General features: G+C 37.0%; 2 protein-coding genes across 4 annotated transcripts in view; one reads left to right on the top strand and one right to left on the bottom strand.

Annotated features, from left to right (window-relative positions):
• Nucleotides 1-12894, top strand: part of LOC145978171 (uncharacterized) — a 38474-nt gene extending 25580 nt beyond the window's left edge. Inside the window, exon 9 of the mRNA XM_083110611.1 lies at nucleotides 12754-12894. Within this exon, the coding sequence (XP_082966737.1) occupies nucleotides 12754-12804 (51 nt within the window). The 3' untranslated portion in view covers nucleotides 12805-12894. The remainder of the gene's footprint in view (nucleotides 1-12753) is intronic.
• Nucleotides 12895-15034: 2140 nt separating this feature from the next.
• Nucleotides 15035-26843, bottom strand: part of Axn (protein axin) — a 76778-nt gene continuing 64969 nt past the window's right edge. For all 3 annotated transcript variants that reach the window (XM_083111036.1, XM_083111034.1, XM_083111035.1), the window contains 7 exons: nucleotides 26551-26670; nucleotides 25725-25872; nucleotides 23819-23963; nucleotides 22478-22579; nucleotides 20998-21201; nucleotides 19723-19938; nucleotides 15035-18273 (listed from right to left, as the gene is read on the bottom strand). In XM_083111036.1, the coding sequence (XP_082967162.1) occupies nucleotides 18147-18273; nucleotides 19723-19938; nucleotides 20998-21201; nucleotides 22478-22579; nucleotides 23819-23963; nucleotides 25725-25872; nucleotides 26551-26670 (1062 nt within the window). In that variant the 3' untranslated portion in view covers nucleotides 15035-18146. The remainder of the gene's footprint in view (nucleotides 18274-19722; nucleotides 19939-20997; nucleotides 21202-22477; nucleotides 22580-23818; nucleotides 23964-25724; nucleotides 25873-26550; nucleotides 26671-26843) is intronic.

Genomic DNA, 26843 nt, shown 5'->3' on the forward strand with positions numbered 1-26843 from the left:
ACAGAGCATTCCCTGACATTCGCTACGAGACACGGCGCAAAGCTGCCCGGCATCAGCGCTTGTCTTTCCCGGTGAACGGGTCAGCTACAGTCGCTAGAATCGGCTATTAAAATTACAGTTTTCATATTGTGTACTAACCTTGACTACAGAAGGTGTTGAAAATGATGTCCCTCTGCTGCAACACATTCCTGGCATCTCCGAAGGAAATTGACATTTACACGTGCAAGTTCGTCTACTGTCATTCTCCCGATTTTTCGTACAATACTCTCTTTTAACTCACGGATGGTGTGCGGATTGTCTTTGTATACTTTATTTTCCCATTTTTCTTTCCACTTTTATTCAGAACTGACCCTGTTACTCTAAACTTTTTTACGAGGTTTAATATAAGCGACTGTCGCGGACCCGTTCACCGGGAAAGACAAGCGCCGATGCCGGGCCGCTTTCCGAAGAGTCTCATAGCGAATGTCAGGGAATGCTCTGTATTTTGCCGAATTTACTTTCCATCATGGAAATGATCAGAATTCCATCGAATACTATGTTTACTTTTTCTTCGTACAAGGGAACTATTTCAAACAGATTCATACAGTGATCCACAAATAGACAAATTTTGTCAGATTTTTCGTGTATTTTTCATACATTATGCTTTTCAAGGAGTACTGATTGTAGCCGCTTGTGCGTCATAACCGATGAGTCCTTGAGGAACAATCGACTGGCTAAGCGTGACAGTGCCAGTGACCTGGCTCCAGGTTCGATTCCTGCTGGAGGCACATGACAGTGGTTCCGTTCCTATTTCAAGCTGTAGGTCTAGTCCCGATTTGCCTACCTGAGCATAAAGTGGATCTAAATTGCACTTCAGAAAACTTGTAAGTGGTATGTTTTCCATCGAAGTTCATTCTCTATGTATGTATGTATGTGTGTGTATCAATCCTTTTCTGAAAAATATCCGGTTTCCTTGCATCATTTATTCATAAACTCCTCATTTGCGAAGAATGGGCAAATTATCCAGGCATTCTCCAGAATCTTATGTTTACACTGATAGATGATACATATCAGTATTTTTGTTTCCTAACTTCTGTGACTGTAACAAAAGATAATCAGTTTCAATTTCCAATGCGTTTACAAAATTAAACCCAATTTTCTTATGTTATTACTTAATTAACCCCTAATCTGTAAGTAATTATTAATATACTGTATATAGTATATATGTATGGGAGAGAGGACCAAGGCCCTTCGAGGGCTGTCAAGCCATGGGTTATTTTATATATATACAGGGCTCGAAAAATCCCTGTCGCCAAGTCGCCATGGCGACTAAAAAATTCAGCCTGGCGACTGTGATATTTTGCTGTAGTATTGTCGTTTTCTTTAAGTTTGCATGTACGAAATTTTAAAGATTCCAAGTTCAAATTGCAGTACAGCGTAAGTTAGCAATTTTTTATCAACGTATTTAGCAAATGATTTTTTTATCAACGTTGTGAACATTCCATAGAATCAGTAACAATTTCTTACTCTTTGTCCCCCAACCCCCTCCCCCCCCATTTCCAGCTTTCTCACACGATTTAGCGATGTTTTGAATACGGTGATGTTCAGCTTCTTATAGATTGATCGATTTTTGATCGACTTCCTTTATTTTACTTCGCCTTTTGTGCCACTTTTAGCTAATTTGCGAAGATGGGGATAAGTGATTTGATGAAATTGATGAATGAACACACACAAACATCCACACCTAGGCCGAAATTCGAACCCGTAACCCCTTGCTTCGTATCGCGATGTGCTAACCACTCCGCCACGGGGGCCAGCTCAGCTTCTTATAGTATGCACAATTGCTATTAGGTGGTTTCTTGGCGCCTGCTTTTCAAAGCTGGCGCCTAGCTCTGAAGAAGATTTTTCGAACACTGAATATATATATTCACTGATACTTTATTTTCTAACTGTTGTCACTGTAACAAAAGTTACCTCTTTCTGATACATTTTCAAGGACAAAGGCAAGAAGCAAGCGGGGTGAAAGTTTGTTGGGGAACTAACATCCGGGACATTGGTTGCTACTGTAGGAATGTCAACATTTAGACAGTAATTTGAAAATCATTTGTTTCCAAGAGTAAAAAGAGAGGGCGTCGTGCTAGTATAAGATGTTAGTAACGTCATGGGACTTACAGGTACGAATTCCCCTACATGTTTCGAACCTTCTGTATCTTTATTTACAAACCCAGGCCAGTACTTCAATTTTTTATACTTGGTTGGAGTCCCGCTTGGTTTTTTAAAGTTTTGCTATTTACCTTTGGGTTTTTTTGCCACTTTTTACTAATGTCGACGATGAAGATGAGTGATGATGATTCGCCGGCGGATTTTTGCATATTTTTTTCCTTGAGGAAAATCCACATGCTGTCAACGAATTAATTCATTTGACTCGATTTAAAACACTTGGTGCATATTTGGGTTTGATGTTCATATTAATTGCATATATTAGAAGACTTGGCAGTTTCGTACCAGGTGTACATTTATTTCTACATCGTCGGAATGGGTACTGCTACTAAAATATAACCATACCACATGATATAGTGTGAATTTCTCCCCATGTTGCAAGTGCAAGCGATTTCTAGTTCATTAGCAATACACTATGTTTGAAAATCATGATGAATAAATGTTTATAGAATCCCCTTCATTCCTTATGGAGAAAAAAATGCAACAACTTCACTTTACATCACATGACGGAAATATTCAATGTGATCAGTTCATATGCCGGCCTCCGTGGCGGAGTGGTTAGCACGTCGTGCAGGGTTCATCCCGGGTTCGAATCCTGGTGAGGGCATGGGTGTTCTTTGTGAGTGTATCTTCACATCTTCGCGATTAGCCAAAAGTGGAAAAACAGCGAAGTGAAATAAACTCAATCAACTCACATTGTGAAAGGAGAGTTGATTTATTATATTATGCATCTCTGCGCCATTGGAAGTTTGATATTCCCAAGAGTATAATAAAAATAATACTCCCATGAGCATTTTCTCCGATTCCCTACAACCATCTAACGATAGACCCCTCCCTTGCCCCAGTAAATTGTGTTGTGACAAATAGTAGTTAATAATAGTAAATAATATAACATTTTGATCTTTTTTCCGAAGGAAATATTATTGTGGAGACCTTCATGGTTTAATATTCGTGAGCCCTAGATCATGCAATATGCACAAATCTCGATTTCTAGAACAAGAATATGTGCCGTTCAAAATGTTCTGGGTATATGGTTATATACAGAAGAGGCGATTGGGTGCCAAAACTAGGAGGCAAAGGCAGCGGCGGCACCTGGATTTATCATCTAGGGGTGTTGAGGGGGTGCGTAAAGAAATTTAGGGAGTGCGATCAGGCCAGTACCAGGATGTTTTTGAGGCGGGCCAAGTCCGAAACCTTGGTTATATATCTATCTATCTATCTATCTATCTATCTATCTATATATATATATATATATATATATATATATATATATATATATTGTCATGAAATATATGTCAATTATTAAATAATTAATATCATTAATCAATTCATTTATTTATATATATTTATATTTATAAACATATATAAACAAAATTACTTTGGTACATTTATAAACTAGCAAATTAATTCCTTTAACGACTGGTTCAAAATGTCAAGAAATTAGATGATAAGTGAAATGTTTCACTTATTAAAAACATTTCACCTATCTTCTAATTTCTTGACATTTTGAACCAGTCAAAGGAATTAATTTGCTAGTTTATAAATGTACCAAAGTAATTTTGTATTGCTTTTTATTAAAATGATAATTAAATTTTCATACATTTATTGTGTTATGCTTCTATAATGGTGTAAATCTATTAATGGTCTCTCGAAAGGAAATATTTCCTTATCAGAGTTGTACTGGGTGAGTCTTTTAAAAGAGGCCTCGTGGAAAATGCGCTCCTTGCATGTAGGCAACCTTGGTACACCGAAGAGAAGAACGGGTTAGAGAACAGTCCAGGATATGTCATGTCATCTCATGTTGTCGAATATGGTTGGCACCGATATCCTGGACTGTTCTCTAACCCGTTCTTCTCTTCGGTGTACCAGAATTGCCTACAAGCAAGGAGCACATTTTCCACGGGGCCTCTTTTAAAAGACTCACCCAGTAGCTAGAGATTTCAGTGTCCAGGACGAGAATGATTTTCGCATCCCTGCCCCAAATTTGCACCCTCCCCTACCTAGACGTAGCTGGCATACTTAGACATTGTAGAAATTTTATGCACCTACTCTTTTCCGTTGAATTCGATGAAAAGAGAACATAACATTCAAGAAATGTGACTAATAGAAGAACAGTCTTCATTAAAGCAGTGTGTGTTATTGTTCACATCTGCAACATCGATTGCAAGTTAAAAATAACTAGGTGGATGTACAAAAAATGAGAAACTTGAAAGACATTAGTTTCCTATTAAATTAACCTGTAATGCTATGTTTTATTCCCGACGAAGGGAGGTGAGAAATGTACAAGAAATAACAGGTCGGTCTAATTTCTATGATCCAGGGGCCTAGGGTGACAATGACAACAACCTTCGCAGCTACAGCTCCATTTCTTACTAGTCCAATTTGATATAATTTTAAAGTCTTATCAATGACTGTAGAAGTACTTTTTTACCTAATGCTGCTACCAGCCCTAAAAAAAGAGAGAGAGAGAGCAAGAGATGTATGCAACATTCACACACAGGCTGACATCATTCTTTGTCATTCCTTCTTTGTATGTATTCGTACCTTGAATGTATCCACCAAAACTATGGAATTATCCTAATAATGAAGAACATGTCTGAATGTGAATTAACCACAAAAAGAGAGCATTTTCTGAAGACTGCAGTTCGAAAAAGTCAAAAGAGGGAGCAAATATGGTGAACTGTCCCGACCAAATTGGAACATTTACTAGCTTCGCAGAAATAGTTATAAAACTAAAATTACTAAATATAGTAGACTGCAGACTTCTGCATCTCTTTAGAGACAACCTATTCATTTATACAAGAAGAAAATCTAAATTATTGCAAAATCTTAAAAAAATATATCCATGTTATTTTTGTAGGTTTGCATCAAAATATTTAATGGTGATGGGGGGGGGGGGGGGGAGCGGCTGCCACTTCAGGACCAAACGCACAGTGGACAGGAACTTCGACTTCGTTAAAATCCAATCTGCCACACCATCTCCAACAATTAACTGTAAAATTTCTTCGTGAGTATTGGGCTTCTAATTTTCTCTGAACTTATTGGAAGACAAGGATTATATTGGGATCATATGGCTTGGAAGAACAGGAAGAACGTATTTAGGGGGGGGGGGTCTGGACGCCCTGAGAGCCTTACCAAGTACTAAAATGAAGTAATGAAAATATTAGCATTTGTCGATGGTTATTAATTTCCTCTGAACTTTTTAGAAGGCAAGGATTATATTGGGATCATACGGCTTTGAATGACACTACAAAGAAGATTTATGTGCACTACTACTCAAAATAATTTATGCAAAAAATATAAATCAGAAACTCACTTTTCTCCATCTACATGTAACATCATTTTTGTTATTCGGTAAATATTCAATTATTTATCTATTTGACATAATTTCATTGCCAGGTCACTTGTTTTTATGTAAATTATTTCGATTTTAACTACAGATAAGCTACGTAATGAATATGCGATGTTATATCTCTATTCTTATAGTCATTTTACATTTAGTATTAATTTCATTTTATATAATAATTTAAACATTACTGTTATTAAATATTATTATTCCTGAAACACTTGGTTCGGACCCCCCGAAACATATTTCTAGATACGTGGCTGATATATATATACAGGGTGGGCCAAAAGTCGCAATACATAGGACAAATAAATATGTTGTGATAAGAAACAATGTATTCATATAATATCCTCTACGTGGTTACCATTGGTTTGCAATACGTGTCTTCCACTCTTGATGAACACGCATTAGAAATAACACTTTAAAAAATAAATAAATAGAAAAACTTAAAAACAAAATGTTATTTTCCTATGTATTGCGACTTTTGGTCCACCCTGTGTGTGTGGTAGTGTTGTCCACGGGACAAGACGGGACAGGCTTTTAAAAATTCGAGACGAGACGAGATTGACCATGTGTCATGAGACAAACGAATATTTTCGAGACGAGACGGCATTTCCACGAGACGAGACAGACCAAAGTCTCGTCTCGTGGGCAACACTAGTGTGTGGGTGTGTATGTCTGTATATATAATATTTATGCATATATATAATGGTTGTACACACGCACACACATCTCTCTCTCTCTGTGTGTGTGTGTGTGTGTGTATTCTTCGCATTTGGCTGTTTTTTACTTTTCGGACGCTCTTTATAGCTCACATTTTTAGATTGCGATTTTCAAATCAGCACTGTTGGAGAAGGACAGGAAACTTATAATTCGGTAGAAAACGATAGTTTACCGGTTGACTGAAGGGCAGGTTTTGGCGACTAGTCGATCGAGACTGAGATGGCTGTTTCATATTTGATACCTGACTTTCAAGACTAGTCGGTATGGTATCTGACTGCCACGCGGGATACCCGGGTTCGATTAAGGTCGGAATTTTTCCGGCCTTGTCCTCACTTAAAAACGGATCCGGTTTTCACCCAGCCTCAAATCAGTGGTTACCTGGAGGAAACCGTGGGAGGTAAAGGCAGTCGCAGCGTGATGCTGATAACATCACCTCCAAAGCTGCCGGGATCGAGAATATGTGGGGCCCTATCCCCCACATCCACTAAATGTACCTCCTCGGCACGGTGCTACATGCACGGGGAACTTTTCCTTGACTTCCAAGACGAGACCAAAGTTGAGACGTGCTTCTCTAAAGACTGAAGACACCGAGACCTACTGTTCGACACTCTTGTCTCGTTGGATAGTTGGTTAATCAGAATGTGTGACCTTTGAAAAATCAACCTAAACCAAAGTCGCACGAAATCTCAGAACTCGAAGGGATTGGTACAAGTTTGTTACAGCTTAATATTCAAAATTCCAATGAGAAAACTCTTGAAAATAGAGACAGGACCGAGAACAAGACAAACTTTGTAAAATCGAGTCGAGACGGAGACTTACTGTTCGATAATGTCTCCCCATTGGAGACTTTGGTAAACTGTAATGTAGGCTATGGGGTTTGAACAATACCCAAAACCATAAATACATTATTATTTGATTTATCACATAAAAATAGGAGTCAAGTTAATTCATTTCATTCCTCAGACGACCTAGGGGACCCGAAGGATTTTTCTGCGGAGGGAGGAGTGGCAGAGTAAGATTCCATGTCTTGACTTTCAGTCGTTAAGAAAATATGTATTACGTATATTAATATTATTATTTTAGAAATCATAAAATTGTAATTGAATTCATAATACTTTATTGTTGAAAAGTTCATATTTGAGTCCATTATTATTATAAAAGAATCGAGGTCTTATTATAAAAGAAAAACATACGGAGATCACTTTCTCTGCTCTCCTTCATGGTATCCCTGATGCATGATATTACGCGTCGAAAGATACTGCAGAAAAAAAAAATAATTGAAAATACCGTCGCGTGTATTGTCAAAGTCAGTTTCAGACTTCCGTAAATGATTTCTGCACTTTATGGATACCGAAAACGAAAGTCTAGAAATGTCAGCACAAACTCAAAATTTAAATTTCATGAACTTGTTCCAGTTATCTCAGGGCAAGTTCTCTCTCTGGCCCCATCTGGTGGCTTCCTTCTCAGATTGCAAGAAAATTGACCGAGGACTTGTTTGGGTGTCCCTCGCTCCCATCAACAGTCATAAATTATATTGGTCGCTAAGTGGACGAGGGAGGCAGCTGTGGACATGGCCTGCTCTCGCAGGGCCACGCCTCCTCATCCGTTCCCTTGGTCAGTGTTCCCACAAACCTCTGAGAGTCACTAATTGTCCCCTTCGCCTTAATAACACCTCATTAGCTCTAACGTAATATCATTTTCAGAAAAATATCTCATTGTGAAAGAATGCCAGTGTATACGTTAGTATCAAAATAAAGCAGTATTGTTTGAGAATTCCAGATTACAGATTCAGATATTCGCTTGTCGAAAGCATTGAGTTCCAAATACGCTCTTGTCCCAAATGGTCTCTTGTCGACATATATTTTCATTTTTTTGAGAAAACTATTTGTATATTTCATGTCATACCTTACTAGATAAACGTGGAATGGTTTATAGATACTTATATTCACAAATAAATATCTTACTGTGCAAAATAGTCCAAATCAGTTTTTCGTGGTTTCTCAAAATTTATTTTCAGTGGACAAGATGCTATTTGGTAATGGTCTACAACCTTTCCCTTAGGCTTCAAAAGATTATGTAGAACAAACACTAAGAAAAATGATAAGATATATGATTTAGAGCCAAGAATGGGTTCGTCAACTCACATCATTGAAGAGATGTATATTATTTAAAAATTAAGGTTTTTTTAAAAAAAAAGAGTGACGGGAGATGTAGATTTAAATGTGTGAGAGGCTTCGTTCATTGCAGAACACTGTAAGCAATTAAATAATGAGAATGGCAACAAAGATCACTATGGGGTTCCCATTTTCACAAATGGTGTAAGGCAAGAAGAGATCATGAATCTTTGGAGAAAAGTAGACGATTTTGAATTATCTGATGATACTGGGATCCATGATGAAAATTTGAAAAGATTGTTTGCTTCACTGTGGAGTTGCTAGATTCCAACAATTTAACATAATTGTATAACTGCTTTTTTGTTTTTTGTAAAATTTATCACATTTTTATTAATCAAACTAAAAATAAATGTCTGATGAAGGGAGCATGTGTTCTGAAATGTTACATCAAAAAGTGTGTTTAAATGTTTGTAACAACTGTAATAATTCTACAATGCAAGCAATATGTACATACAAAAATAAAATGACAGTCTATGTCAGAAAAAAAAATTAAGGGAAGACTGATTTCTGACAGGATATTAGACTACCATAAAGAGGGCACATTTACACAATTGCCTCTTTATCATCCTTCCAACTCCACACCACCCAAACACACAAAATGGTAGACAATTACTTTTGCTCTAATATCTTCACAATGAAGTAACATAGTACCTTGCTTGGTTTGAGTTAATTTTAAGTCCTTTTCATGCACAGAAATGCTAATCGAGTCTGGATCTACAGTTTAACACCTGAACCCACTGTGAAATGTGCCTCCACAGGGTATCGAACCTGGGATCCCTTGATTATATTGGAATTAGAATTTGAATTATGTTTTAAGTACACTTTATGCACAGTTAGACTAATCGGGACTGGACCTACAGTTTAAAGTGGGATCCGAACCACTATGTGCCTCCACCAGGTATTGAACCCAGGACCCCTATTTACAAGGCGACAACGTTATCACTACACTATCAGGCATACTACCTTGGAGTATTTAATAACCTATTACTTCTTTAGTAAATTTTAATATTCCGATGTCTGGGCTAGTTAAGAGTTGAATTGTGTTAATTATCTTGGATATTTTAAATTGCTGAAATGCTCAAGTACCAGTAAGAGCAGAACTTGGTAAGAACATTTGCATTGGTAATGGTTTCATGTGGTATCATCTAATCTCTAGTTCTAATAATATTGATATTCAAAATGACAAGTATGTGACATGTAAGCTGGGCTTACACTTCGATAGTTCTAGTAAAATGTACATAACGATATGGCAAAATTTGTAAACAGTTTGAAAGTTCAATTTGGTTCGATGCCAGCATTAGAGATTGTGTTTGTTAGATTGCAACACTTCAGCACCCAGGATCAGCGGGACAGGATCGAGCAGGCAGTGTGCAAGCCTTTTAAGTTTTGCATTACAAATTTCTGTCGCCGATGTGCAGAGTCTGCCCCGAAAGAAAACTATATGGATGGAGAAGAGTGGGGAAAAAATGAACATTTTAAACCCTATGCTTGGAGGTCAGCATTCCCAGTTCTTGCCTGTTGTCTATACTTCGGTGGCATGCGAATGTGAACTATCCAGCAAATGAAAGTTTTATATTAATCTTGTGATTAACAGTTTCTGGTGATAAATGTTCTATAGTTTCTTGTTGAAAAAATATTTGTGACAGTCAGCCTCATCATTATTATTATTATTATTATTCTAACCATTAGCCGTAAAAAATGTGTTTAGTCAAGGTGTTGAGTGTTATTATTTGTATGTATATATATTTGATATGCCAAGCCAACGGGAGAAAGAAAGGGAGTCGCGAGTCTGACGGGCGAGCACATGAAAGGTGACCTTATGCGTCTAAAACTTAGGAAATTCGACCTTAACGACAGCCATTTAAATATCTCGAGTTCCAGCAGCTGGATTTATGTGAAACTTTCACTAGCGCAGCAACATCTATGCAAGGACGGATGTGTGGAGTTTCGTCGCGATCAAGCAAGAATTACGGATGCCAGATCGAATTGTTATAATCGATCAGTTTATGGACACAGATTGCAGTTGAGCTCTGGGCGCCAACGAGACTGCAGCTTAATCCGAAGGTACCAAACCAGAAGCACGACCCGGCCCAGGCTGGGAGACAATGGAGCGAAGTGGAATGACCTCTCCGGAAGCGTCCCTTCAACGACCGCCGAGCGTCCTTTTTAGAAATACGGATAAAACGAAGGACATGCTTTTTCGACACACAGTTTACCGCGATTCTTGTAGCGAGAGTACCTCCGTGCTACATCTCCGTATACCGTTTACTTAGTTTTGTTTCGCGAACATCAGTGTGTGATCGGCAGTAAGTCGATACGAGTGTGCTTACCTCAATCGCTGGAGGAAGTCGAAGCGAGACTGTGTTTCCGTTATAATCTTACGCCGTTTATAGTTTCTGTGAAACAAGGAACATCGAAAATCATGGCGGACTAACGGAAGAAGAGAGGAGAGGGATTACCCTCGGTTCGCCGGATGCCAGACGAGACACCACGACCAATGCCTACAACATGCCAAGAAACTAGAGCTACGCCGCCTGATGCCTACCATCCGCCACAGAGAGAGAGAGAGATGTCGAATGCTGCCATGTTGACGTCCCGATGCTTGAGATCGTCCGACGGTGATGGAGAAGACGCCGACGAGCCAAGAACGACCGCCCACCGCCCAGATGCAACGTCCGAATCAGGCCTGACCACGGAGATGTTCACCGATCCCGAGAGGAAGAGACGTTCCCGAGCGACGCCGACGACCCATCGTCACTGATCCGCCGAGGAGCCAGATGCATGAACGCTCTTCGCATTCTCGTTGTCGCGATCAAGGAAGAATAGGAAAACCTTTCGTGTGCATACTAAGTGGTTTCAATCGCCCATGAAGACGCCAGGATGCGCCGTGGAACCTGAGAGATGGTAATGTATTCATCTGTATGAATGCCAAATGTACCGGCTCGATTGATATTTAGAGAATGCCCTAGAAATCCGTCAACATTTTGAAAACGCCCACACAACTCGAAACTTCATACCAAACTCCCGTTTCGCTTATTATTTGTATTTAATTGTCTCAGGTTAATTTTATTTATTTCTTGTGATTTTTTAATGATCTTAAATTCGCTGTTGTTTGTGCTCCTTTTGTATTTGTTTGAAGTGCGTACTGCTAGAGTTAAGCGCCGCCCGCTTAATTGTTTATCTATGTGAGGTTTGTTCATTTTAGTATGTGTCAGCGCTGTGTCGCTGTTAGCTACGTCACGTCGCGTATGTGATTATTTGTTAAAGTATTTGCCTGGTAATATAAATTGCTCGTCGCGGCGAAGTGTTGAAGTCCCGCCTGCTAGAGAGTATATGTTTGCGTCGCTCAACGGAGGTTATTGTTATGTTTGGAACCACGTGAGGTCAAGTAAAAGGAAAATGTCCGCCCACGTGAGCGTAATTGCTGTTGAGACACTTTTGTTTATTCTGGACAAATAATGTATTGTCACCGCACCGACCTATTTTTTAAGGTGAACTTAAGTAAGGGCTGGCTAGTGAGTTGAAGTAGCACTGGAGCAAATTCACAAATGGCCTGATTAGACAAAAGTCAATGTAAAATTAAATGTGAATGCAATAATTAGGGCTCGTCGTCAAAAAACCTGTACTTTGTATGTGTTATTTTTGTTGATGCGCCCCAAAAAGATTGAATGTGTGAGCGAATGTGTGAGTGTGAGAGGGGGAAATGTACCAAATTGATTTTTGTTTTGTTATGAATAGAATATACTTTGTATTTTTCATGTTAATTTTGGGCAATATCATTTCGTACGCATGTCGCTACCCGTGTTTTTCAGGTGAGCAGCTAGCCGCTTCCTGGCTACAGGTAAAAGAGGTGGTAATTGAAAGTATTTGTTTAGTTTGATATGGCTAATCGCTATGCACTGTTGGTCACCTGTCCCTATACACGAACTCAACCTGGACCGTTAGGCTATTTCACTTGTCCGAGGGAGATTTTGCCGCCTCTATCTAGGTAGTGGTAGCTTTTGTTTTCCCGGGCAAGGGAGGGCGTTTCACATATTGGCTCTTGATAGTAGTCATGGGTTCTGCATCCCCTCCACTTCATATTGTGGAGGTTGCAGGGGCGTTGCTTATGCCTCTGCTGACATCTTGCCTCTATAACAGAAACAAGTATGTTTCCCGACAACTTATATTAAATTTTAGGAATTACCACACACACAGGAACCATGTGAAATAATCAGTGTAAAATATCTTCTCATATCATGGGTAAAATAAAAGTTGTTAATTTTCAGTGCACATGCAAAAATCTTCAACTTCAAATATTCTTGATTTCAGACAATTTTTGATTTGGAAGCTAAATTAAAATCTTCAACAGGAAACCCATAACAAGAGTGATTAAGTGAAGAATTACAAAATATATGACTGAAGTTAATAAAGTAATTTTCACAATAAAGTTATCACTTTTCATTTGTAACAATAACACAATATGAGTGAGGTTAATAAAGGAAGTTTCAGGATCAAATTGTTATTTTTCATTTGCAACAAAATATGAGTGTCATGGAAAATCAACATGCACTGTAGCTTGTGTTACTAACTTTTTCATAATAATCAATTACACAACTTTTCTGTAATGGTTAATTTTAAAGAGCAGGCACTTTGACCCTGAGTACCTTGAGTCTCCTTCAGAACAAGTAGCTTAAAACATGATAAAAACAAGACAAGCCAGTAAGATAAGAGCCATATTCGAGGGTCACTATTTATATTTTGAGCCTTGGCAACACTGATTGAAGTTAGGCGCGTTTTGACGTTTGCACGGAATCCTCTGGCATTATTGACCATAAGGTACTTCAAATGTTTTGTCAATAGCTTCATTTGTGTTGTTTATGTTGCCTTGGAGATTGCGCGACAACAATAAAATGGAATTAACTCGTGAACATTTTCGTGCGATGATTTTTTACGATTTTCGACGTGGATTATCAAGACAAGAGTGCATCGATCAACTTACTTCCACATTTAGCGCTGAAGCCCCATCCTTTGCCACTGTGAAACGCTGGTATAACGAATTTAATCGTGGCCGCCATTCGCTCACCGACGAGATTCGCGAAGGTCGTCCAAAATCAGTTGTTGTTCAAGAAAACATTGATGCTGTGCAACACCTAATACTGCAAGATCGTCATGTGACATACTGAGAGATTGAGGCAACCATAGGCATTAGTTCCACCAGCATGTATATAAAATATTACATGATCATTTAGCTGTGAGAAAGGTATGTTCTCGTTGGATCCCACACAATTTGACAAAAACTCAAAAAGATGCTCGCATCAATTGGTGCAAACAAATGCTCAATAAATACTATCGTGGTGCTTGATTATAAGATTGTAACAGGTGACGAATCATGGATATATGCATATGAGCCGGAACGTAAACAGCAGTCGACTGTATGGGTGTTTCAAGATGAACCCAATCCAACAAAAGTTGTTCGCGCTCGAAGCACATCGAAACAAATGGTCGCCTGTTTTTTCGGGAAAACTGGTCATGTGGCAACTGTGCCTTTAGAGGAACGTAGAACGGTCAACTCTGAATGGTACACAACAATTTGTTTGCCAGAGGTCTTCGGTCAAATACGGAAAACAAACAAACGCCGTCGGATCATTCTTCATCAAGACAATGCCAGCTGTCACACATCTCGTCTAACAACCGTCTTTATGAACAGTCAAAAAATCGAATTGATGGGTCATCCACCGTACGGTCCTGATTTGGCACCCAATGACGACTTCTTGTTCCCGAATGTCAAGAATAAATTGCGTGGACAACGATTTTCGTCGGCGGAAGATGCCGTTGGTGCGTTCAAAAACCATATTATGGAGGTGTCTCAAGAAGATTGGAAAAACTGCTTTGACAAATGGTTCGAGCGAATGCAAAAGTGTATTGACCATAAAGGAGAATACTTCGAAAAACAATACAGCTGTTTTCAATGCAAAATTCCTGTTTTTTCATTGTTAGGCTAAAAATGTAAATAGTGACCCTCATAGTACTCGTAACTATAGATTAAGTAAATACATTCTTCTTGACACTGGTCTCTGTGACCACTGCAAGCTAATGAAGTGACTAGATTTATTAAACATTGTTTGGCATCCACACATATTCAACCCAATACATTCAAAAACAGCTGAAATAAATTGCAGGACTGTTAGTTTCAGTAAGCTGATTACTCTATGACATATTGTGAACTTCAGTACATCATTCATCACGATACAACCTTCATTTTGACCCCCCCCCCCAAGGAAATGTTTCTGAAGGCACACATGACTGGCAAATGAAATTTGGTTTTATAGGCAGAACGTGGAAAACGATTCATTGTATCTGAGGAATATTTTGTTTTAGTATTCGTGTGTGTTAAGGGCCATGTTACCAAATTGACATGGCCATTTGTTTTTAATTTCTTTAAGCCAATGACCTCAACATCAATAATTGCCTGAATGCTTTGTATATGAATAGCATTCGCAGATTTTTGTCTTTAACATACAGAAATTGCCACAATCACAATTTTCATAGAGGAAAGGTAAGGTATTTTGAAAAATAAACTCCCCATAATAATTGTATCAAAATAAACGACATGGTTTTATTTCCACCTTGATAAATAATTTTTCACAAAAACATACTTCAAAAGAACTCAGTTCATTAAATCTGACGATAGCAGGTGAATAAAAAATGTTACCTGTTGTGAAGTATAATGCATTGCAAATACTCAGTCTGATGATATTTTTTAAACTTTTTTGTTCATTGTGCTACATTGTAGAAAATGGTCACAGAACACAGTTTTTCTATTTCAGAAAAAAAGACTAGAAGTTTCAAGCATAGAGAAGTAAACAAATCTACAGAAATATGTAGAATGTTTTTGTAACTGGATGATCAGGATGCTGATATAAAACGAACTATGGATGTTCAAAAGTATGTCTGTAGCAAACAAATCACATTCATATTTTAGTTTATAAAATGTTTCTTCTCTCATGTACATTTTCTGAAAGGTCATAACAATGGCACAAATTCATTGAACAACTTCTACTTTTTTTTTTTATTTACACACAGTGGGAATTGTACATTTGTTACTAACTCAACTTCAAGTTACACACTTTGGTCGAGGTATCTCAAAATGATTTCAGCTTAAAAATATTTTCAAGTATTTTGTTTCGTGAGGGATATAGTTTACAAACTGGTGTTTTTTGTTATCCAAATAAAATGGAAAATAGAAAATACTAAATTTTTCTTACTTGAATTTTTCATGGAATGCAAAGTTGGAAGTTGGCTTTGCAGAAAAAACACAATGAAAGAAGCTGAAAAGAAATTATGTTACTGCAAATGGGAAATACAGTTCGGACTGTAGCGAGCCTGTATCAATATACTTATGGAGTATTTGATAATGTTAGTGTCTGAGCATATTTAGTGGTTGACTTACACACTTCCTACCTTATTTCTTTGTAATTCATAGATTTCATTTAATCATCATTCATACTCATTGTTGTGATCAGTATCCAGCAACAGAACATCAAATAATAATAATAAATACAAATACCAACTTTAATAGCATAAATATCAGCATTTGAATATACAGTTGATGGAAATATTCTGCAATCTGGTGATTCCAAAGTGCTGAACTTTTATTTTCACAGCAAAATTATATTTTTCTGGGGCTTGTTTTTAAAATAAGTTATAATGCAGGAAATGCAATGTACAACAGCTTTTCAGAGGAATTTTTACCAATGTGTGCAACAGAAAAAGAGCACGATTATCTTCAGCTATCAACTTTTTGAACTGAACCCAACTAACCATTGTTCCCAAATATAAAACAATGTCAAGAAGTCTTTAAAATTACTTTCAAAATTATAAACACAACTTTTGCCAGCTGTCTAACAACATCTCTACCTATTCCAGATACTTAGTTCATGTGATTTCTCGAGCAGTTCTTTTTGAAGCTCTTTGAATACTAGGGTAGTGTGGGGGTGGAGGTCTTCTACAACTCAAACTAGAAAATATCTATGACAAGTTGTTACGTTTTTGGCACAAATAACAATATGTACTGCATTTTGCAAAGAATTTTGTTTCTGCTACTCTTCTAAACGAAAAGTTTTATAAAGAAGTATAAAAGCCTGTCATAATGGATGTTACACAGCTAGTCGAAAGAATATTAATTTTCTTAGCCATTTGTGTGTGTGGCATGGAAGATAAGTGGCAAACACATCATTTGAAGCGACAACAGTATAGAGAAATTGAGAAATTATGATGGGTAATTTAGAGCTGCTAATTTATATTTACATAATCACCATTAATTGAAAACTGTTTGTGTCTTGATTCTTTACATAGGGAAAAAAACAATGTACAATGTGCATGATACTGCACTACAATAATTCTCGGAGGAAGGCAAGTTAAGAAACAAATACACAATTATTACTTTAACATAAATCAAATATATACATCCAGCATACTGTCCTAGTAGAAAACAATAAATAACATAATAATCCATGTTGCAGAAAATGTAAAATTCATTGTCATAAAAAAGCAAGTATTTTTAAAGATATTATTAAAAAAATCCAAAAAAACAAAGTTGCACATGAAACTTCGTTGTCAATATTTAAAAAATACTTTCATTGCCATACAAGTTTTTATTTCTTTTCCTTCTACAACATGAAAAACTCCATAGGAGCTAAATTGTTTCTGAAGAACCTTTGAAGTCTGTGTGAAAGATGGAGGAGACCAATTTTTCCTTGCATTGAATCTGCAGAATTTTTTTTCCATTAGTCAATGCTAGTAAGGTGACGGTAAGAATTAGCTTGTGGAATTCAAGTTTACAAAAGTCATCTCTGTCTTTCCTACCAAGAAAGAAGGAGGGGAGAGCCACAAGGTGCTAGTGACGTAACTTTTCACTTTAATTCAGTTTCTTCCATTGAAAGATTTAGTTCTATTATTTCTTTTTTTCACTACCTTTTGCTAGATCTGGTAGTACAAATACTTCTTGGGAGTCATTTGCAAATCAAATGGAAAAGTATAATTAACACAATGTAATAAAAAAGTTACACATTTCATTCCAAGCTGATGCATCATTGTATTATTGTATTACTCTATGCAAGTTTTTCTCCACGGAAATGTACCAGCCTATACATTAGGAACCTGAATGTTGTTGTAACCATGTGAATTTTGGAAAGATGCAGAGAAAAAAATATGCTTCTCCAGTACACACTTGAACATCCTTAGTTCTGACGGGACAAACATGGTTTCTGGGATCTTTTGTTAGCAGAATTCCTGCAGACATTTTTTTTCCTTTCACGGCTTCACTGTTTAGCAATCTGCACCGGAACAGATTCACAGTGAGCGTTCACCTTCAGCAAGTCTCTTTGCAAATTCTCTTCGTGAATTCACAAGAGACGAACCACAAGGAAAAGAAAAAAAAATAAAAAGAATTAGAGAATGTAAAATTATTTTTTTTTTTGGAAAAAATTCCCTTTAGGGTTATAAAGTAATTACAAGTTCACACACTTGAGCTGCCACCAGCACACATCAACACCTTTCTACATCCACAGTTTTTTTATGTACATGAGGTCTCTGCTACTCCCGCACTGGAGGAGCTTAAACAATTCATTAACATGTTCCAAAGGCACAGAATTCGCACCTAAAAAAAAGTAAAACTCGTTTTTTTTTCCTTTTTTACAAAGAAAAAATATGAAAATGACTGCTCATTCTACTGGTTTCACTTGAGCCATCACTTTTCCCTCCCACAGCGGCAGAACTTCATTGTCATCCATTATTTCTTCCTGGATCACTCGCATATCCAGGTCCTCACACTCTGTTTTGAAGAAGTACCTGCACAGATAGAAATAAAAAATCACACAATTACTTTGAAATTAAACTACAACAACTTACTATAGCACTGATATACAGGGTCCACCAGTGAATCGGGCAATTTGGCAAGTGTTTTCTATTTTTAGCATGATTCGAGAAGGGGAATGATACTGCCAGGTGGTGGCCTTGAATAGCATTCAGCTTGCATTTGCCATACGCCATCCAATGTGAATTTTGCAAGAAATTCAGGATTCATCATCAAAACAGTAAGGTGCAGTCAGCTCATGCCATAAAAACATGGGTAAACAACTTTGAAGAGACCGGCTCAACTGTTAAGAAGAAAGGTGGTAGTGTTAAAACTGCTTGCACCTCACAGATGTGTTACGTAGGACCATGAGTAGTGTTCACGATCGTCTTGCCGAGAGTGTGCGGTGTAATGGAGGGCATCTTGAGGATGTAATATTGAAGTAATATTTTCAGTGGAATGATGTGTTATGTTTTGTTTCTGCAAATGCTAAGGTATGCAGTTCCTAATAAATGTAACTGTATCATGATATCCAATACTTTTAATTTTGTGTTAACACTTAAAAATCGCCTGATTTCACTAGTGGACCCTGTATATCTTTATAGAGATGGACAGACATGAAATTTTGGCAAATAACGATAAAGTACTAATATAAAATTTACCTATATTCTACAAATCTGATAAAAATTCCAAATGGTCCTTGAAGAATCTCAATGGTTCATTGACATCCTTAATAAATCATTACCAGATGACTGCAATAAAAAACAATCTGCATATTTAGACATTTTCTATTTAAAAATGAAGGGAATGGAGATTTTATGTTTATCCATAAAAATTTTAACAAAATGGCAGCATATTGAATTAAATTATAAGATATTTATACATACATTGGACCGATAAAATTATCATTAATTTTACCGATAAACTAATACAAAAATATGTCTATATCGACAAATACCGATAAGAGTACCAATTAATTTGTTCCATCCTTAATTTTGTAAACATAAAAATATAATAATAATTGATTTTTACTTACATTACTTAGATCTACTTCTATCCAGTTGTCACTAATGCTATTCAAACTTAATGTACACCTTGAATGGTTGTCATTTCTTAAAGAAATAAGCAAATGATTGGTTTAATTAACAGTGATTATTTTTCTAAACAAGTTGATAAATAGAATGAGAGACTAGTGATAGAAAGTCTTTGAGTGTGATGTAATGATATTGATACTCACCAATATTGTTTATACCTATTCTGATATACGTACATATTTAACGGAAAAGAAAAGCAGAAAAATAAACTTTATTTCTGTGACACTGCTTGTATGTTGCCATAAAAGGAAAAAAGCATATTGCTGACCAAAAAAACTAAATGTGGCCGATGTGATTATCTGTGATACGGAATGCCTTGCTCATTAGCACTGAAACTGCCATATGCCTTACCTGTAGCTGCCCTTCTTAGGGAGAAATTCCTTGAACTGGCGAAGAGTCACCTGCTTTCCAGGGATTTTTGTTCGATAAGGAAACTGCTCATCGCAGAAAGAAAACACGACTGTTGTGAAGTCGGTGCTTTCTCCTCGTCCGCTTCTGCTCTTCTTCAAAGTGGACTGGTTGGACACAGAAACCTCTGGGTGAGCAGCTTTCCCCATGGGACCAAACCTTCAAAACAGAAGAAACAAGAATTAAATGGCAATTAAATGATAAGATTTTGCAAAACTTACACCCTGTTCATCATATTATTTCACTGTCACACATGAACGACAACATGCTTTTCTTTAAGAAAGTATTTTGAGACGTATACATACAGAGACAACAGTGCACCTAGCGGCAGCCAGACAACTAAAAACAATAGAAGCACACCAAGCAACAGTGCAACAAGTCCCAAAGAGGATGGCAGCACTGGCCAACAAAATTAATAGAACTACAAAATAACACCCAGCCTTGCCGAAAAAGTCAGTACTAGTTTGTCTGTATTTATCTACTACCACGTCTCTCACTTCCAAAATATGAATATTTCGAGACTATTCATCTCAGTAAAAAACACACACCTGTGTGATGTAAGTTTATATCAACTTCGAAAGTGATACAGCTGCAGCTGGTGGCTCTGAATTAGGTGAAGAGCTAATAGGAAAAAAATTGGGTAATAGAGAAAATGAAGTTTCTAATAAGCATGTGTAACTATTATTATCCCATTTTTCCCTATTAGCTCTTCACCTAATTCAGAGCCACTAGCCACTGCTGAAATAGTGATGGGGGAAAGTTTTGAGTTGATCAGGTGTGTGGAAGAATCCAAACCTGAGAATTGATTTTTTGAATTGATTTGTTGTTCTAAGTCCAATTTATGCACAGCAAGGCTAATCGGGACTGGACCTACAGTTTAAAGTGGGATCCGAACCACCTGTGCCTCCACCGGGTATTGAACCTGGGACCCCTTGATTACAAGGCAACAACGCTACCACTGCACCATCGGGGAGGCCTACCAAACCTGAGAATTGAACTTTTCAAGACAAGTATATTATGAAATTTGGCCTGCAAGGTTTTATGCATCTTCAAGGTGATAAATTCATTCCAAATTACATTTCACTTGCTTCCTGCTGTATGAAACATGTTCTTGAAATATTTTTTCTCATACAGAACATTGAAAATATTTAGAAATGTTAATTCTTCTCCAATTCTACTTATCTTTAAGCTACTAGGCATTAATAAACACACACATACTTAGGCCTGTTGGATTTTGCTCTGACATCATCTTCCAGCCTACGCCTGGCCTCTTCCAGCTGAGTGGCTGTGTTGGGGAGGGGCAGGGGAGGCATGGAAGGGTCTGCCACGAACGGCTGTCCTGGTCCCCAAGACACTGGTCCTCCTCGTTCCAGAGAGCCAGAGCGAGATGTATTGAATGGCACTGTTGGCTTTCTTCCTCTCCTGTAAAAACAACAAAGATATAAGTTACACCTTCCTACCGCTTTGCAATCAAAGGTATAATTCTCAATTAGATCACATTTCAGAGGCTTGACTTTTGCCCTCAGCAAGGTAGCAACTATGATATTTCATACTAATCAACTTATTAAATGGGGACAGCAATATATTCAGCCCGACAGTCACAAAATATTAACTCTATAATGAACTTTACAATCAGGTATGTTGACAATACAACTGTTAAAAGAAAAGAATACTGACTGAAGAAAAATAATCAATGAATATGACAAGTACACTATGAGACACCAATAAGAATACAAAAATAAATGTAATGCAAATACAAAAGCAAAAATAATTAAAATAGGGGTGCACTCCTTCAAGGCTGGGACATACATTTAGATTTAGACCTGTCATTAGTACAATAGAAATGAATGGGTACCAGAGTTGTCACCAGGAACAAAAAGTATTTTTGCTTATTTTACCTAAAACAATTATAACCTGGGTGAGATTAAGAGTGAAGGAAACTACATTTTTAGGAAAATCAGTTTTGATAATTCTTGCCTAAAGAAAAATCTAACAAAAATGCACATGCTCCAAGGAATTCTTGTTCATTTTGAACTAAATTCTTGCTTAAAACAAAAAAATTACCATGTACTCGCCAATAATGGTTTGAACTGGCTCTGATACCAATATTAAACTCATTACATTAGGGATGGAATAATATGCAATTTTTGTTTATAAAGTACTGATATAAAATTTACTAACATGATAATGATCCTGGAAGACTGCTGTCATTCACCTTGAATTTTGTATCCATTGTGACTAGCTTTTATCTTAGAAAAATGTAGTTTTCAAAACCATGGTTTACTGTTAATCTAATACTGTCAACATTGGCCAATATTGATCGAGTTGCGTTTTGGATTTTATTACTTAACATCACTTTTCACCTTTGACTAATTGATGAGGATGAATGATGATTAAATGAAATTGACAAAGGAACAATAAGTAACACTCATGCCAGGATACAAACCCAAGAACTTGGGTGGAAAGTCCTAAAGTTGACCATTTAATGTCCTACTTTGATCAAGTACCGCTGAAAAGATTACTACTATTAATCTTTTCAGCATATATCACAAAAAACATAATTGGATTTTTTTACAAATACCAATATTGGTCTGATATGACTACTTCAGCTGATATTCACACATCACAAATTCATCACATCCCTACTCAGGACTGAAAAATTTCTGCAGCCATAGATTACACAAAACCAGTCTCTTACCTTGCAGAAATAGGAGATGTGGCACTACTTGACCTCGTACGGTGATGCTTCGATGAATCTCTCTCCACATGCTTCTCATTTTCCATGATCCAAGACATCACGCTGTTTGATAAACATATAGTTGCATTACAGATGAGTATTTAAACAAACTAACTAACTAACTCTCTATCCTTCTTAAACCCGAAGGTTCATGGCTGCAGCAACACAGGCCTTCCATCTGTCCCTATCTTGAGCAAGATCTATATACTCTTTTCCATCTCTACTGATTTCCTTTAGGTCTCTTACCATCAGGTTTCCCAACAAGAATCCTGTAAACTCCTCTTTCCTCTCCCATTCGTGCCACATGGCCTGCCCACCTAAGTCTTCTTGATTTAATTATTCTAATAATATCTGGACATGAATACAAATTATGTAGTTCTAAATTATGTAACCTTCTCCACTCACCTGTCTCCTCATCCCTTTTAGGTCCAAAGATTTTCCTAAGGATTTTATTCTCAAATACTCTCAATTTATGTTCCTCTTTCAATGTAAGGGACCAAGTTTCACATCCATATAATACTACAGGCAAAATTACTGTTTTGTATATTTTAACTTTTAGTTTCTTAGATATTAAACGAGAAGACAAAAGTTTATGAAGAGAGAAGTAACATGCATTTCCTGAATTAAGCCTACTTTTTATTTCCTCTTTAATATAATTTTCATTTGTTAATATTACTCCTAAGTATTTGAATTTGGAAACTGGTTCAAACGAGTTGTTATCAATAATTAGATTTTGATTATTACCTAACATTTGGTTTCGGCCTGTAAGCATATATTTAGTTTTCTCTTTGTTAACTTCCAAACCTATCTCTTTAGCAGTTTTGAAAAATATTTTAGCATTAGTCTTAATTGTATTTATATCATCCCCTAATAAGTCTACATCATCTGCATATGCTAACAAGTGAGTCATACCATTTAATTTTAGTCCTTCGTTAGTTTCTTTTACCTTCCTAACAGCGTATTCTAAGGCAAAATTAAAGAGCAATGGAGATAATGCATCTCCTTGTTTTAACCCATTATTTAAACAAACATGAACATTAAAAAAAAGGTGTGCTCACAATACTACCATGATTACGTGCAAATATGCAAATTCGAGATGGGCCTATATGAAATACTTGCCAATTCCAATAAAGTACCAATATAAAATTTACAGATAATCATAAATGGGCTAGTATGATGTTGACTAGTATGATGGAATGGCACAGGGTAAGTATCTGTTCATTATCCACTTCAATTTCAAGGAATAAATCTATAAAGCAGAAAAAATATTTCACTACATTTAACCTTCAGTTTTTCACTTACCGTTCAGTTGGTGGTACACTGGGATGCACTGTAGGAGGAGTGTCGGAAAGAACACTGACTCCACTGTCTGTAAGATCAGTGCAGGTCTTCTTGCTACTTGATCTTCGAGACATATCCTTGCCCTGTCTGAAGCGCATGTCGTGACCTACAAACATACAATTTAAAGTCAAAGAAATTCTGATTTCTATGCAACAGAGAGTTTATAGTTTACATTCACCAATGTCATGTAAAAACTATTTCTAGGGAAGAAAGGAAGCAGAAGTTACATCAAAAAAGTTTTTGTATGCACTTCCTTAGGCAATGCTTAAACTAGACACCATTTATTTTCTGAATTTGTGAGGGAAATTTAAATACAGGGTGATTCATAAAGACTGTCCAATTGCTATTAGCTACTGCAACTGAATGGTGCACAGGCAAGAGCTGGCAGTCGGTGTTGGGAGATTCAGTTGCCATGGGGAGGTGAGTGAAGTGTGCAAGACCATGTTTGAATGGTGCAATTGTTAATTGAAACCAAGTCTGTCTATAGTAGCAACTTAACAAGCATTCCACCAACTAATCTATTGGAGAAATGCCCTAGACAGCCGTACCATATGGTGTTGGACGACGAAGTGGGGCAAGGAGAGGTCTCTATGTATAAGGCATCTCCTGGATGACCCCGAACTTCAGCACACAGGTAAACACTGACCATGGGGGGAGGGGGGTGTATCCATCCAAAGGAGCCCACAACGACCACTATGCTGCAGATCGCAGGGATTGTACAAGTTTTGCAAATGAATCTTACAGAATCTTCACGCACGAGCCGACAAATTGGTGCATGTGAAGTTCTGTGACTGTTTCTGCTGGTGGCAGATCCAAGAAATGTTGACAACCTCACAATGTCTGACGAGCCACACATCTTCTTACAGGATTAGTCAACAAACAGAATTGCCATTTCTGGGAAACCAAAAACCAATCATGATTGCATCAGCAAGAATTACACAGCCTGAGGATAATTATACGGTGTGGAATCATTACATTTGGGATCATCCGTCCATACTCTTTTCGTGATGCCAATGGTGGAGCATACAATGTCACCTCAGAGCTCTATGTAACTATGATAAGAGAATTTGTTGTCCCAGAACTATGTCATCCTCATCCGATCAAATGGTTCCAACAGGATGGGGCAACCACACATACACACACACCACTTCGATTTCAATGACAGAAGGCCATCTTATCTCCTGATTTGGCAACATGTCTTGGTAGGAATATTTGTAAAGAATTATCCAGATGTAAATATTCACCATGTGTACCTTTGGATAAATCATAAACATCCCATGAATGGTTGTGGAATCCTGTGTAGTTGCTTTAAATGTCTTTTATTTTGTTGAGTAAGTGCTGTTTTTGATAATTACATTTAAATTTCTCTTATCATCCGGAGTGTGCCATAACTGTTTTTCTTCCAGTCTGTATCCAGTTTCTGTATTGAATTCCTTCAAACTTGGTCAATTTAGTTCAATTTTAAAATATGCCCTTGAACTTTTGTGGTGTGATAATTCTTAATTCACTAATTACTTAGAGTTTTCACGCTCCTCATCATCATCTTTTTGGTATTTCCTATTTATAAATCAGCTATCTTTCATCTGATTCAACACACTAGTTTCTTCTTTCAACTACACTGAGTCTAACAAGAACTTGTAATAAGAAAGAAAGTGCTGTTAATAATATTAAACATGGAATAAAATGTATTTGCAGCACAAGACACCATCTTGTGTCACAAAATATCAACTTGTCCCAGAATAATTAATAATCCAAGATTTACCCAGGTGATCGCAAGTATTATTGTGACATCTACTTCCTGAGGTTTGTTGGCTATCAGTTCACACATGCATCAGAGAAATACAAAACAAAGCAGTGCCCACGTTACCTGGCATGGAAGGATATGAATCCTGCTTCTGGACTTCCACATAATCAGGCATTGATTTCGATTTAGGAAGATGATGATGTTTGTGCTCAGAACCTTCTGCAAAATCGTGTACATTCCCTGAGTCAGATGAGAAGGTGGAGAACACGTCCTGCAGAGGAAATGCAAAATTAACCATTCACATCCGTTACAGATAGGGTGGAGTAGTAATAATTGAACACCGTATCCAAGTATTTCATCGCACCTATACTGTGAACTTTCTACATGAGTTTTGCATAAAATATTTGCAGATGCATACATTAATCAGAAGATTAAAACTGTTATTACTTAATTATGCAATCTTCTTTTCGCACACAATGTTGACATCGAAATCACGAAAGTATCACATTTCATTAGAAGGTAAGTGACATTTTGGTTATTAGATGCTATATTGTACAAAAATTGTTTTTGTGTTTTGTTTACCAATTTCGGAAGTGCTCAATGAGTCCAATGCAAATTGCTTGACATGACAATTACATGTATGTCGCATGCAAAAATTGAAGGATGGCTCTTTTTACTTATGACCAAATGTCACTTACCATATTTTACTCCCGAGCCCTTTAATTAATAAGAATTTAATTTTACATATTTCGCGATTCCTTAAAAATCAAGATACATATGTCCCTACCTATCAGTGATTAAAAATTTGTAGTGATTCTTTTCAATAAGAATGTCACCGACTACATCAGTACTGGCTTAGGTCCAGGTATAATCTTTAACTTGCAGAAATAACATCATCACTTACTACCATACACAAGGTAAAAACTATTTACTTTTAAAAATAACTCACCTTCTCCTTCCGTACATGTCGAGGGCACAAAGAGGCCCTAGTTTGATAAGGATGAGGCACACTGTGAATCATACCCACACCACTGTAATGGGACGGAATACTAGCAGGCACTCCTCCACCCTGGAACACAAAATAAAATGCATAATGAAGACATTAGCAGGATGAACATAAAAAAAAATAATTAACATGTAATGCTTCACTTGTCAGTACATACTGAGGCAATTTTAATCATAAGAATGCAGAAATCTTAAAACATGAACACTTGCAATAGTTGTGAAATGTAAGGATGTCTA

The sequence above is a fragment of the Lepisma saccharinum genome, chromosome 24 (genome assembly GCF_977018435.1).
Source record: "Lepisma saccharinum chromosome 24, izLepSacc3.1, whole genome shotgun sequence".
Classification (NCBI taxonomy): Eukaryota; Metazoa; Arthropoda; class Insecta; order Zygentoma; family Lepismatidae; genus Lepisma; species Lepisma saccharinum.